Below are 12,093 nucleotides of genomic sequence, written 5' to 3'. Positions count from 1 at the left end.
GAAATGGTTTATGATGTGTTGTACCCTTTGACCCTCTCTGTCCACCATGCAAAAAAGAGCCAGCAGGCTATGAATATCTGCACAAATGAGCTTATCTAGTCAGGCCACTTACCTACGGCTGCAAACAGCCCCATACAGAAATACATCATTTTTGGAATTTTAGAAACATTAAGCCATGCAATCACAGGTCACTGAACAAAGCGCTTTGTAATTCTTAAGAACTGAAACTGAAAATACCACTTCTGGAATAAAACAAAAGCAGATCTTCAGCATAAGGCCCAAGCCCTTCACTCTGACCAGTTCACTGTGAACCCCACCAAGGAGCACCCAAGAACTCACACCAACAGTTTCACTACCACCTTCATTTCCAGCAGAAGCTGCAGCATCAGAGAAACAAGCAGGAGCCAAGGACTTCTTGGCGGTCAGTAAAGAGCGTAAAAGCTGGATGTGTTTCTAAGGTCATTGTCTAGGGTCTGATCCAAGCCTGGGGTACAGAAACCAGAGTTTCTTAGCACCCCTGGCAGGACCATTTCTCTGTAAGAAATCATGCTGCCCAAAGTCCCACAGGATTCCAGTTTCTTTTTATTAGAATGGGGAACATCTCTCTTGAGGCACATCCTCCTTTCAGGGTCTTCTCCCCTTCTAGTTTTAAGAGAACCTACCAGCATGGTGGAAAAGTAAAATGGTGCAGCCACTGTGCAATATGGCAGTTCCTCAAAAAGTTAAATAGAATTACAATAAGGCCCAGCAATTCCACTGCTAGTTATATGCCCAAAGACACTGAAAACAGGGACTCGGACACCTGTACTCCAATGTTCATAGGAGCATTATTCACAATAACCAAAAGGTGGAAATAAACCAAATGTCCGTTAATAGATGAATGGATTTAAAAAAAAAAATGTGGTGCACGCGCACACACACACACACACACACACACACACACACACAAATAGAATACTATCCAATTGGAAGAAGGAATGACGTTCTGACACATGCTACCTTGAAAACATTATGCTGAGTGAAATAAGCAAAGTACATAAGGACAAATACGTAGGATTTCAAGTATATAAAATATCTAGAAATAGCAAATTTGTAGAGACAGAAAGATTAGAAGTTAGCTATGAAGGAGGGAAAGAGTTGTTGCTGATGGGTATAGTGCTTGAAATTTTGGGGAATTTTTTAATAAATTAATTTTTTAAATAATTTTTAAAAGGGAGAGAGAACTTACAGGCAAATTGGAGAGCTATCTGGTGAGTGGAAAACCAGAACACTGGATACTAAATGATGTTGTTGAAGGGCCATTTCATGAGAGCTCTCAGAAAACCCAGAGAAATACACAGTTCTGGAACTATAAGCAATACCTGGATGACCAAAAGTCTCCGGCTCCCCCGCATTCTTTGGTTAAGAATGTATGTCTATTCTCATGGATTGCTTCTCTGAACTAGTGTTTCCGAGGCTGATTAAATTTTTGCTGGAACATTTTGGTTTCTTTGAATGTATTTTTTGTAATTGATTAATCTAACCCTTTTCAGTTCCAGGGTTTTCCTACTACAGCAGCTCCAAGGGTCTCCTTTCCTGATGGGCTTTTAAGAGGAATACATGTCCATCTTTCCTTCAATAGTTTTGAGACATTTTTTTTATCTGGGGAATTCTTTATTCAAATGAAAGGTGACTCAGAATTATAATTTAGACAACATAAAAAGGCAGCTCTTCTCTGACTGAAATAGCACAAGAGACCTTGGGACCGGACTCAGAGCCGCACCCAGCTCTTTATTGGAAGTGGGCCAAACATTTGAAAGAACAGTTAGAAAACCGCTTGGCTAAATTATAATACAAACTCCTGGCTAGCCCGATGACTACAAAAACAAAGTCACGTTGTCTAAGGAAAAATTTCACATTCCAAAAGCAACAGCATGAGACACTTCACACAGCAAGTACACTCACCAGGATTGGCTTCAGGATGTCCACGTTGGAACGAAGAACTCGCTCTGCTGTCTCCAGTTTCTCCCTTGGCTGGCTGCAAAGCTCAGAAACTTCTTGGTCCCCAAGTTGAATCACCTCTTCTAATTTTGATCCATTGCACAGATTGATGAAGTGTAACTGATAGCCATGCACAAACACCTGGAAGCATTTCATGCAGAGAGACAAGCAAAACCACATTACGATGACGGCAAGTGGCTCCTGGAAGCCTTTTTTGGGTGCCAACATATCAGTACAGCTTTGAGGATCTGAAAATGGACACCATGCAATGGTCCAATGCATGCAACTTTCTAGAGCCTCAGAATATGCAGAACGATCTGGCAGGACATTTCAAACCTGAATGTTGTTGTTTGACTCATCATCCCTGGCACTTTTGACCTTCTTGCAAAGGGAAATCCTGAGCCCAACTCTTTTTCTCAAAAGAGGGATGCATGATTCAGTTAATAGGAATCCAGAGTCTGAACTCCTGGAGCCACTTTTATTAGAGAAAAACATCCTCATTATTTAGAAAGTTATGATATCTTAAAATGGGATTGGGCTGATCTACAGAGGGAAAAAACTTTATACTATTTATTTCTAGGTACTAATATTTAACCTTTGCACAGAAACTGTACCAGGAAACTAGAATTTGGAACTTTTCATTTTACTTGCCAGGCCTCTTCTCATTTCATCGATAGGCCAGTTCTAAGTCATTCTTCTCTATTCATTACAGCAGTATTTTGTTTAATTAGCCTTTCTGGGCCTAAACAAATTGTGCTCCTTCATATATGGCCCTTAATGTCCATTAGATGGCAAGTTCAGTAATTGGAAGGGCCTTGCTTATCTGACTTCCTTTGTATTTGTAGTGCTGAAACATTATTGACCATGAGTATCTGTTGAATGAATGAATGAGTAAATGAATGATGCCAACTCTTATCAACCTGTGACTACCTCCCTGGATAGTCTAAATTAGCGCAGCGGGACCCACTTGTGGCATAACCTAACGTGAAGGATGGCCCAAAGGCCTTTGAGAGCCATGCAGAAGCTTTCTAGACTGCAAACCATTTGGCCTCCTGAGGTTTCCATTAAATTTTCACCTTCTGCCAGACAGCATAGCATCCTTCAGTTTTACTCCTTGCTCTAACTAGTCCTTGCTGCCAGGCAATCAGCCTACCTTTTGTGTTTAAGGACAGACAACAGAGAAGGACCACTTCTAAATAATGCCCCTTCTTTTAAACTGATCAGATGTGACAGGTATGAAATTGGCAGGGGGCACTTGGAATCACGTTAAATCCAACTGTTTACAAAAGCCTGCTGCCTATGGCCCTTCCCACAACCACACAATTGGCAAGCACAAGGCATATTTTCCTAGTTTCATAAGGGTAAGCAATAAGCATATTTTTCTTATTTTAAAAATTCTAGGTCTCGTGAAGCAAAGGCCTTATTTTCAAGCATAAACATTTCCGCTTCTGCTTATTGTAAAGCAAGCCAGTCTTTAGACGTGGGGCACGGTTAGGAAGCAGTTCCCCTTTCTGCCAGAGAAGAAACTTGAGATGCTTCCGAAAATCAATACCCATGCAATCTGTGTCTGCTACCTCCTGCACAGGGCCTGAGGGATGACAGACACCACCAGAGCAGGTTTCCTAAGAACCTAAGTAAAATTCTATATAAGCACTAACATTACTTCCTACTTTTATAAACTAAATTAATAAAACAACAAAACATTTTCTCCTGATGCATCTTTCTTGTCTATCTTTAAAAGAAGCATTACATTCTTTTTTAAAATCCCCTGCATTAGATCTTATAGGCACAGCCACTGCTGATCAATAAACCTCAACCCTGGTGGCTGTCTCCTGAATTGTGAAATTCTAAAAACAAACCACCAAAAAAAAAAAACAATCAATTCATCTTAATTTGAAATGTAACCCTTTAAGGCGAAGCCATCATAAATGTCAACTGACAGGCAGGAAGTCAGTTTTATTGCAACCACACTCCGGATCGTTTGGCAATGCCAGCTGCAGCTACCTACCTCCTTCCTCGCTGTTGCCAAGACTGGGGTTTATTCATTTCGGTGCAGTGGCCTTGGTGCCACCGAGGAAGCCTGAGGGGGTAGCTTACCTTTTGGAGACTGACGTCAGCCCCCAGCATTTTGTCCACAGAAGTCCTTGGGAGAGAGAGGTTGTCATACAGGAATCCAGAGAAGGTTTCATTGTCCACTAGGAAATCCTGAAGCTTCAGGCCTATCAAGAAATAGGTGGTATTTTGTTTTCACATAAGAAATAACTCAAAAAAAAAAAAAAAAAATCGGCAACACAGGGAAGGTACAGGAAAAAACATATCAATTGCCTCGTTTGAAACTTATGGTTGACCACAGGCTTCTGGCTTAAGTGCACGGAGAAATGAGGTTAGGGGAGCTTCACCTTATCAGAGGCATGAAAAGATTGCTTTCTGGACATATGTCGAGCCGTGCTCAGCACGTGTTCTTCAACTCAAACAGTGTGGCAGGGCTGAACGTGCAGGCCTTGCTTTCCAAGCAAAAAGCTAAACCTTTTAAATGATCTTGTCCATCCCACCTGAGGGCTATGACAAGGGCTCTGAGAATGCCACCTCACATAGCTAAAATCGGAGAAATTTAAGCCTTCATTCCCACAAGCTCTGGGGGCTGATCTCCTCCTGATGCAGAGAGCTGGGTGGTTCTCAAACTCCAGCAGCATCAGAATCACCCTCCACAGGGCTGTTAGAACACAGATTGCCGGGTCCCACCCCCAGAGTTTCCAATTCAGGGAGGTGGGGTGGGGCCAGAAAATTTGCATTTCTAAAAAGGTCCCAGGTGATGCTGCCGGCCTGGGAACCACCCTTGGGGAACCCTTAGTGTAGAACATTAGGGTCTCAAAGCACTTGGCAAACTTGATTTCCTTGCTTCTGAAACATGCAACATATGATACAGAGACCCAAAGCCGTACCTTAAAAACAAAACAAAACATGTAAGCTTATATTAATAAACCAGCCCTGCTAAATAACTGGATTGCTAAAGGGTTTCTTACAGAATCCCTTTAAATAATAAGCCCCTCAATCCATAAAAACAGGCTCTGAGGCAGTGTGGGGAGCAGAAAAAAAGCACTGGAGGCTGGGCCTGGTGGAACCCCCTGGGTGTTTCCTATCTTCTTTCTGGACCTCAGTCTTCATCTTTATCTAAAGCAAGGGATTTCTGCCCAGGGTTTCTGCAGGGGCCCCTCCGACTCTGAAATGCTCTCACTTTCCCCACCCCATCTCATTTGGCTGTCCACCTCTTCTCCATCTCCCCACCCTCCTAACAACCCACAACCCAACTCATGATCCTTTGCAGAACCACAGAACTGTGGACCAGGCACTAACTCACCTCTAGAGGGCAAACCTTGCAAACCCAAATCATCTACCTGAAGAGAAATAAAGGTTGGATTTAAAGGGGGTTGGGGTGCGGGGCTTAAAGAGAACAAGAGTGAAGCCTGGGACTCAGGTGGTCACATGCAGAGATCAAGTAGGAGAAGGGTCCCCAAAGCTCAATGAGATTCTCACAGTACCGCGTGATCCAGGTATGCTCTGAGTGAAGCAGATTTCAGTAACGCTGGGCTGGAGAAAGGATGCCTTAAGCATGGTCCACAACCCCAGAAAAATTATTTTACGGTGGCAACTCTAGTTATTGGTGAACTCCTGCTTATTCCTCACGACACCTTCAAGAAACTGTTCCTATGCCCTGTTAGTTTCCCTCCTCGGAGTCGGTGCTCCCAGGGATGGACCCCTGCCTGGGGCTCCCCAGTGCACTGGATGCTGTACTGTTGTCATCAACTGTTAGCACTGGCTCACTTCTGCAGCAGAGAAACCTCCAAGCACCTAAGCTTCTTTCAGGAAGCAGGCTATAATGCAGTCTCCTGAGCTCAATCCCCAGAGATTCTGAAATAATGGGTTAAGCATGGGGCCTAGGAATCTACATTTTAGCAAGCATGCCATGCACTTCCAATGCAGAGGGCCTGAGGACCACACTGTAACTTGCACGTTGTCCCCACTAGACTATCCCTCTAGGACATGAAATATGTCTTTTTCTCTGTCTCCACAGACCCCAGATCAGGACCTGGCACAGATTTACTGCTCAGTGAATGATGGCTGAATAATAAATGCAAGGGGATCAGATTAGATTCAGAAAGATTCGAGAATTATCTGAGCAGCTGAGATTTCCTTTCAGCTGAGCAAGTCCAGGAAGAGCCCTGGAATGTCAGGAGCTCTCCAAGTCACATCCCCAGAGGAAACAAGACCCCTAGTATCTAAAACTGTGTCTTCCCAGGGACAAAAACCGATGCCCTGTGTGTCCCAGTACCCCTATGGTAGGAGATAAACAGCAGGAGGGAAGGTAGGAAAATTGGGGATAATTTGAGGCCTGCTGTGAAAAGCTGGACACTGACTAACAGGGAACACTGAAAAGCAAATGCATCCATTTACTTGCTAGGTCATCTCACCTGGCTGTGGCTCAGCTGCCTTACCTGTAAAATGAGTGGTAAAAAATGACCTTAGCAGAACAGAATAAGCATATTGGCTGACCCTTACTGACCAGGTGGGCCACAAATTCCTCCTGAGCAGCCCCAAACCCTGTGTTAGGGGCTTCAGAAGAGCCCCCCACCCTTTTAGTGCAGGGCTGCAGGTGTGTGGGAGGCTGGTTCAGGCCACACCTGCCATCGATCCAGGTCATACGGCCACACTCTTTGGGCCAGTGATGTGCTCAGTGTGTTTATATGGCTGCCCTGTTATGTCACCAGGTCCTGAGGATGAGAGGAGCTGGATGTGATCAAACACCAATGCCTACTGATTAATCCCTTGGATAAGACTCAAGAAGCCAGAGGCTGATTCAAGAGTCAACAACCCCTGGCAGTGCACGTGCATGGTGTGGTGGGATTGCTGGGTGGGGAAGCAGCAGGGAGGGCCAAAAATCCCTGGCTGCTTTGGACTTGCTGTCTGATCACATGGACAGTCTCACGTGTGGGCTGGGATTCACACACCACCAAGCACAGCTGCAACCAGTGTAGACGTGGGGAGGCAGGATGGTGTGGTGTCCTGGTTCTCAGCCTTGGCAGCCAACTAGATTCATCTGGGGAGCCTTAAAAACAACCCCAATGTCCACGCCACACCCCCAACAACTAATCAGAACCACCAGAGGTAACATCCAGGCATCAGAAGTTTTAAAAACTTCCCAGGTTATTCCAGCAAAGTTTGACAAGCAATCAAGCATTGGAAAAACAAACCCCTGGGACCAGAAAAACCAAAGTTTGATGCTGGGCTCTGCTGCTTATCACCTGTGTGGCTTTAAGAAAGTCAGGTTGTCTTCCTGACCCCAAGTGTTCTAACCTTCAAAGTGAAAAGAACAGTTTCTACCTTTCAAAGACACGAGCATTTGAGATACTCATAAGTAAAGCGTGGCCAGTGGGCAGCTGGCACATGGTAGGCAATCAATGAATGGTAATCATTTTATCATTATTGAAGAGGTTTCTTCACTCAACTTTACCACTGTGCCACCAGGGAGTAGAGAAAAAAGATGAGGACACAGTCCCTGCCTTCAAGAAACTTTTAGGGCTGACAAGGGAGATGAAGAAGTCAATCCACAGAGAACACAGAAGGAGGGATAAGAAAGCCAGAGGAAGATAGTTCGTGGAAGCATCTGAACAAAATGCCAGTGCTTCATCGGGAGGGAGTGAGGCTGGTGCCAAGGTCTGGAAAGGGACAGAGAACCAAAAGTCTCTAGAAGCTGTGGCCAGTGAGGAAAGGGTTAAGACCCCTTAAGATAGCAGAGACCAGCCATCCCGTAGTTGTAGTTCTGTGTGTCTTGAATAAACAAACAAACAAGGAGATAAACTTTGGGAGAGGAGAGTCCCCAACCCTAAGATTTGGGGAGTAGGACGGGACATCGTGAAGCCCAAGTAGGATGGCTTGGACCTGCTGGTCTTGATCTTCTCCATGGTGTCGGTTGGCAGGAAAATGAGTGGAGAAGCCAAAATATGGCCAGATGTCTGAAACAGCCTTTCTCCTCTCAGCCTGGCTAATTCCTACTCCTCCTCATGACATGGCCTGTGAGTCAGATCCTCCAGGAAGCCTGCCCTGGCCTCCCCACCCTCAAGTGGGATTAAATGGCCCTCCTTTGTGCCCCGAAAGCATCCTACATTTCCCTGGCACCATACAAATCCAGCTGCAGCTGTCTGTGCCCAGGTCTCTCTCCCCAGAAGAAGAGATGTGTCTAGAGGGCAAGGACCTTGTACCTCCAGAGCCCGGCAGTGCCTGGCACAGAGGAGGCAGCACTCAGTAAATGTTGGATGTATGAATGAATGAATGAATGAATGAGCATGAATGAATGAATAAATCAATGAACTGATGTGACCTGGGAAATGGCCAAGTGTGAAGTAAATTCCCCTTGCAGTGGTTAGAGAAGAGTTGGAGCAGGACACGAAACCAACCAGGGCAAGATGGTGCTAGAGTGCCTCTAAGCCCATCCAGTTGCGTCAGCCCAGGTCAAGAGCAGTCAGGTGAGTGGAAGCTGGAAGGAGGGAGTGGGGAAGAGTCAACAGGACAGAGGAAGGCCGAGTCAATTAAATGATGAAATGGCATGGCAACAGCATTTAAATCACTGGGCTGAGGGTTAAAGGAGAAAATGGATCTGAAGACCCATTATAATGCCTAGCTCCAAGTAAAGTACTCAGTAAAGGATGGCAGATATAATCATTTCCATAAATGAACGGTCTCATTAGCTTCATTGCTAATTTGGCCTAAAATATGTTTTCATTATAGATGAACATGGAAGTGATTCTGCCAACTAAGATGAGATGCTGAATTTGTGATCTAAGATGTGCACGTGTGTGTAGGTGTGTGTATGTATGAGTGTGTTGTTTATGCATTTGCCTCGCTAGACTCCTGAGTCAGACAGAATTACTTAATTCTTGCCACTGATACTGTCTATAAGGTGAAGGAGAGGTTGAAGCTGACTGATTTGTCTGTTCAGAACTTTCTAGAAGAATAAATAAAGCTAGCACTTTACAGAGAACTAATGGAAATGACCACATCTGTGATGGGCATGGGTGGAAGATGACCAATAAGAAAGACCCGGCATTTGAAGCAAGATAGGGAGCACTTCGTGGAAAGGGGAGTCAGCCCAAGTAGCAAATGCAGACCTGGGTTCTCCTGTCTGAAGCGTCTGGGTGAGAAGATGATCTCTGAGTTCTCCTTATCCACCGTACTGAAAGTTCTACTGGGGTAAAATGAAATCAGCCCTGGACACAGGGAATCAGAAGATGGGAATCCAAGTCCCAGCTCGGCCTTTTACTAACTGGGAATGACCAACCTCACTTTTCTTGATCTCTCCGAGCCTTCCTTCGATGTAAAACAGTAATGACAGCACTCACAGGTCGCGGTGAAAACCAAACGCGTTAGTGCGCCTTCAGTGGGAAACGGCCGCAAGGGCGGCGGGGGACTTGGGCGCAGCGGCAAAGCGCAGGCATCGGGGACTGGGTTCCCGCGGCACTAAATGTGAATCCCCGCAGCCGGCGCAGAAAAGGGAAAGGAGCCATCCAGGCAAGGGCCTAGCCAGCCTTCCTGCCACTCCCTCTTCCACCTGGACCCGAATAAATACTTGGTCCCTGAGCTCAGCCTGCTAGGTTCTGCCTCGAGGCGAAACAGTGGCTTCTCCGTGTCCCTGGAGTTTGGCTTTGGGTGCAGTGAGGAGGGGCAAAGGAAAGGGGGATCAGGAGCTTGGCGTCTAAGAAGAAAACAGGTGAACTGTGTGCTTGTGGGGCGGGAAGAGCAGGAGCGAGTCCCCGGCTTCTCCCCACTCCACCGGGCCGGCTGCGCTGGCCACAGCGGGAGGCACTCCCACGGGCGGTGGACGCGCCGGCGGGGCGAGGCGGCACGGGACGCGCTCCCCGCCACTGGTGTGCCTTCTGCCGCTGCAGCTGCCGGGAGCGCGGGCCGGTCTCCACCTTGGCGGCGGCGGCGGAGGAGGAGGAGGAGGAGGAGGAGGAGGAGGAGGAGGAGGAGGAGGAGGAGGAGGAGGAGGAGGAGGAGGAGGAGGAGGAGGGAGGGGAAAGAAGGGAAGGAGGGAGGCCGCGGCTGGAAGGCGGAGGAGGGAGCTCTCCGCGTGAGCCGCCTGCCGGCCGGGGTTACCCTCGGTCAATGCCCTCCAGTCCCCTTCTCGGGTTTCAAGATCGCTGTGGTCGCTTTTGTTCAACATGAAAAGGAACCACAGCAACCAGCTGCTCGAGAAGCGGGGGGAGGAGGCAGATGAAAAAAGGAAGGGGAAAGAGAGAGAGATCACATCAGCCTCCGCGCCCGACGCTCTTCTTCAAAGGGGCCCAGGAGCTCTGGCAATGGCCAGGGGTCTCGGGGGCCAAATTCTAACACGGGGCTTTACTCAACCTAAACTTGTCTGGGACTTATAAACATGACCTGAAAATATTTCTCTGCTATGAAAGAGCTCGTGAACAAACACACTCGGGTGTTTTCAGTGGGTACTTTCTTGTTGTGTTCTGTTGTATTGTGTTGTGTTTTGGTTTGTTTTCCTGATGCTGGGTGGGGAGCTACTTTCTCCTTCCAGGACAGCTGCTGCCTGCTTCACGGAGATGGCAGAAGGCTCTCTGGGAAGAACCTGTTGTTTAGGGTGCAGTGGGTGCTCCCTGGGGTGACTCCAGGGGGAAGGGGGTAGGTGCACACAGTCCTGGGACCTCCCTGCTCTCCATCTGGGCCACCCAGCCCTGGAGGACTTTCCTTCTCCACAGTGAGGGCCTGCTGAGGGCTACAGAGACATACTCAGAAGAGATCAGGTTCTGGAGCCTGACTACCCTGGTTCAAATCTCAGTTCCGGCAGGTACCAGATGGATGGCCTTGGCTTTCTGAGCTTCCGTTTTATGCAACATGGAGGCCTACCTTACAGGGGTGCGGGTTAGGTGAGAACTAATGCAACAGGTGTGTAAACTACCCAATAGTGACTTGCACGTACTACAAGAGGAAATACAAGCTGGAGAATAAACGAGTTCAAAATATTGAACAAATTATGGATGACAACCTTGTGGAGGGTTCCTAAGGGAAACCAGAATGTTTGGGGTCACGCTCCCTGAATCCCTTGAGACAGGCACCAGAGAGCCCAACTTCTCTTGATCCCAAGTGGGAGTTCTGTAACTTTAGGAACCAGATGTTCCTTAACATATTTCACATAGTCAGGCAAACTTGCATCTACTCAATAAACTTCTAAATGGCCACTGTACCTAAAACACCAGTTCAAAGGAGTAATACTTTTCCCTGCACTTCTTGACGGCAGGAGCCTGTAACACAAGAGCCGCTGGATGAAGACAGGATTCCCTGCCTTGCCTTCCTACAGGAGACGGGCAGAGGATCCAGGGAGCAGAGATGTGGCCTCTCTGCCTCTCCAGAATCAGTGGTCATGAAATCAGGGCTGGGGACACATCACTTGCCTTTTTCTAGGCTCTTCCACTAGGGAACAAACAGCATAACCACATCATCATCCTCCTGAGAGGTAGGCAAGGCGGAGAGGCTGTAGGAAGCTCCCGGAATGAAGCCAGCTGGGAAGAACCTGTGGTCCCAGGGAAAAGGGGGGCCTGTTCTGACCGGACAGCTACACTCCTGCTACAACGGGAGGCGGCGGGCATTGTCCAGCTGGCTTTGGAGGCCCAGAAAGACATGGAAAACGAAAGGTGTATTGAGGAGGTAACATTGGCCCAGCTGAGTTCTGGACCTAAAGAGAAAGAGAGGAAGAGAAAAGGAGCCCACATTAGACAATCAAGAAAATAGTGGAAAAGAGAAACCTGCATGAGCCTCCGCGAAGGCCAGAGGTGGAAAGATGGGAGAGGGCACCCAGAAAAGGCAAGGAGCAAAGGCAAGGTAAGTGGTCAAAAGAAGAAAGCCACACAGAGTCCAGGAGCAGAAGAGTCTCAAGTAGAAGAGGCAAAGAGAAAAAAGAGCCTGGGACAAGGAGCAGAGAGGTGGAGGCATTTTTGTTCTCACTGACAGAGCTGGTCTCTGACTGAAAATGGGCCCAAACACCCCAAACACCATGCAATACAGGACTAGAAACTCAATCTGCAGAGCCCTGAGAAGCTTGGGAGGCAATAG

At 47.3% G+C, this 12,093-nt stretch overlaps 1 protein-coding gene across 3 annotated transcripts in view; it reads right to left on the bottom strand.

Annotated features, from left to right (window-relative positions):
* ABCA1 (ATP binding cassette subfamily A member 1) overlaps window positions 1–12,093 on the bottom strand; it is a 129,997-nt gene that overhangs the window by 72,722 nt on the left and 45,182 nt on the right. For all 3 annotated transcript variants that reach the window (XM_037797716.1, XM_037797717.1, XM_037797718.1), the window contains 2 exons: window positions 4,078–4,199; window positions 1,945–2,121 (listed from right to left, as the gene is read on the bottom strand). In XM_037797716.1, coding sequence (XP_037653644.1) covers window positions 1,945–2,121; window positions 4,078–4,199 — 299 coding nt within the window. The remainder of the gene's footprint in view (window positions 1–1,944; window positions 2,122–4,077; window positions 4,200–12,093) is intronic.

This window comes from Choloepus didactylus, chromosome 10 (genome assembly GCF_015220235.1).
Source record: "Choloepus didactylus isolate mChoDid1 chromosome 10, mChoDid1.pri, whole genome shotgun sequence".
In the NCBI taxonomy this organism is placed as follows: domain Eukaryota; kingdom Metazoa; phylum Chordata; class Mammalia; order Pilosa; family Megalonychidae; genus Choloepus; species Choloepus didactylus.
The sequence above is the reverse complement of the archived record's forward strand: the minus strand, read 5'-3'. Positions and strand labels throughout refer to the sequence as shown.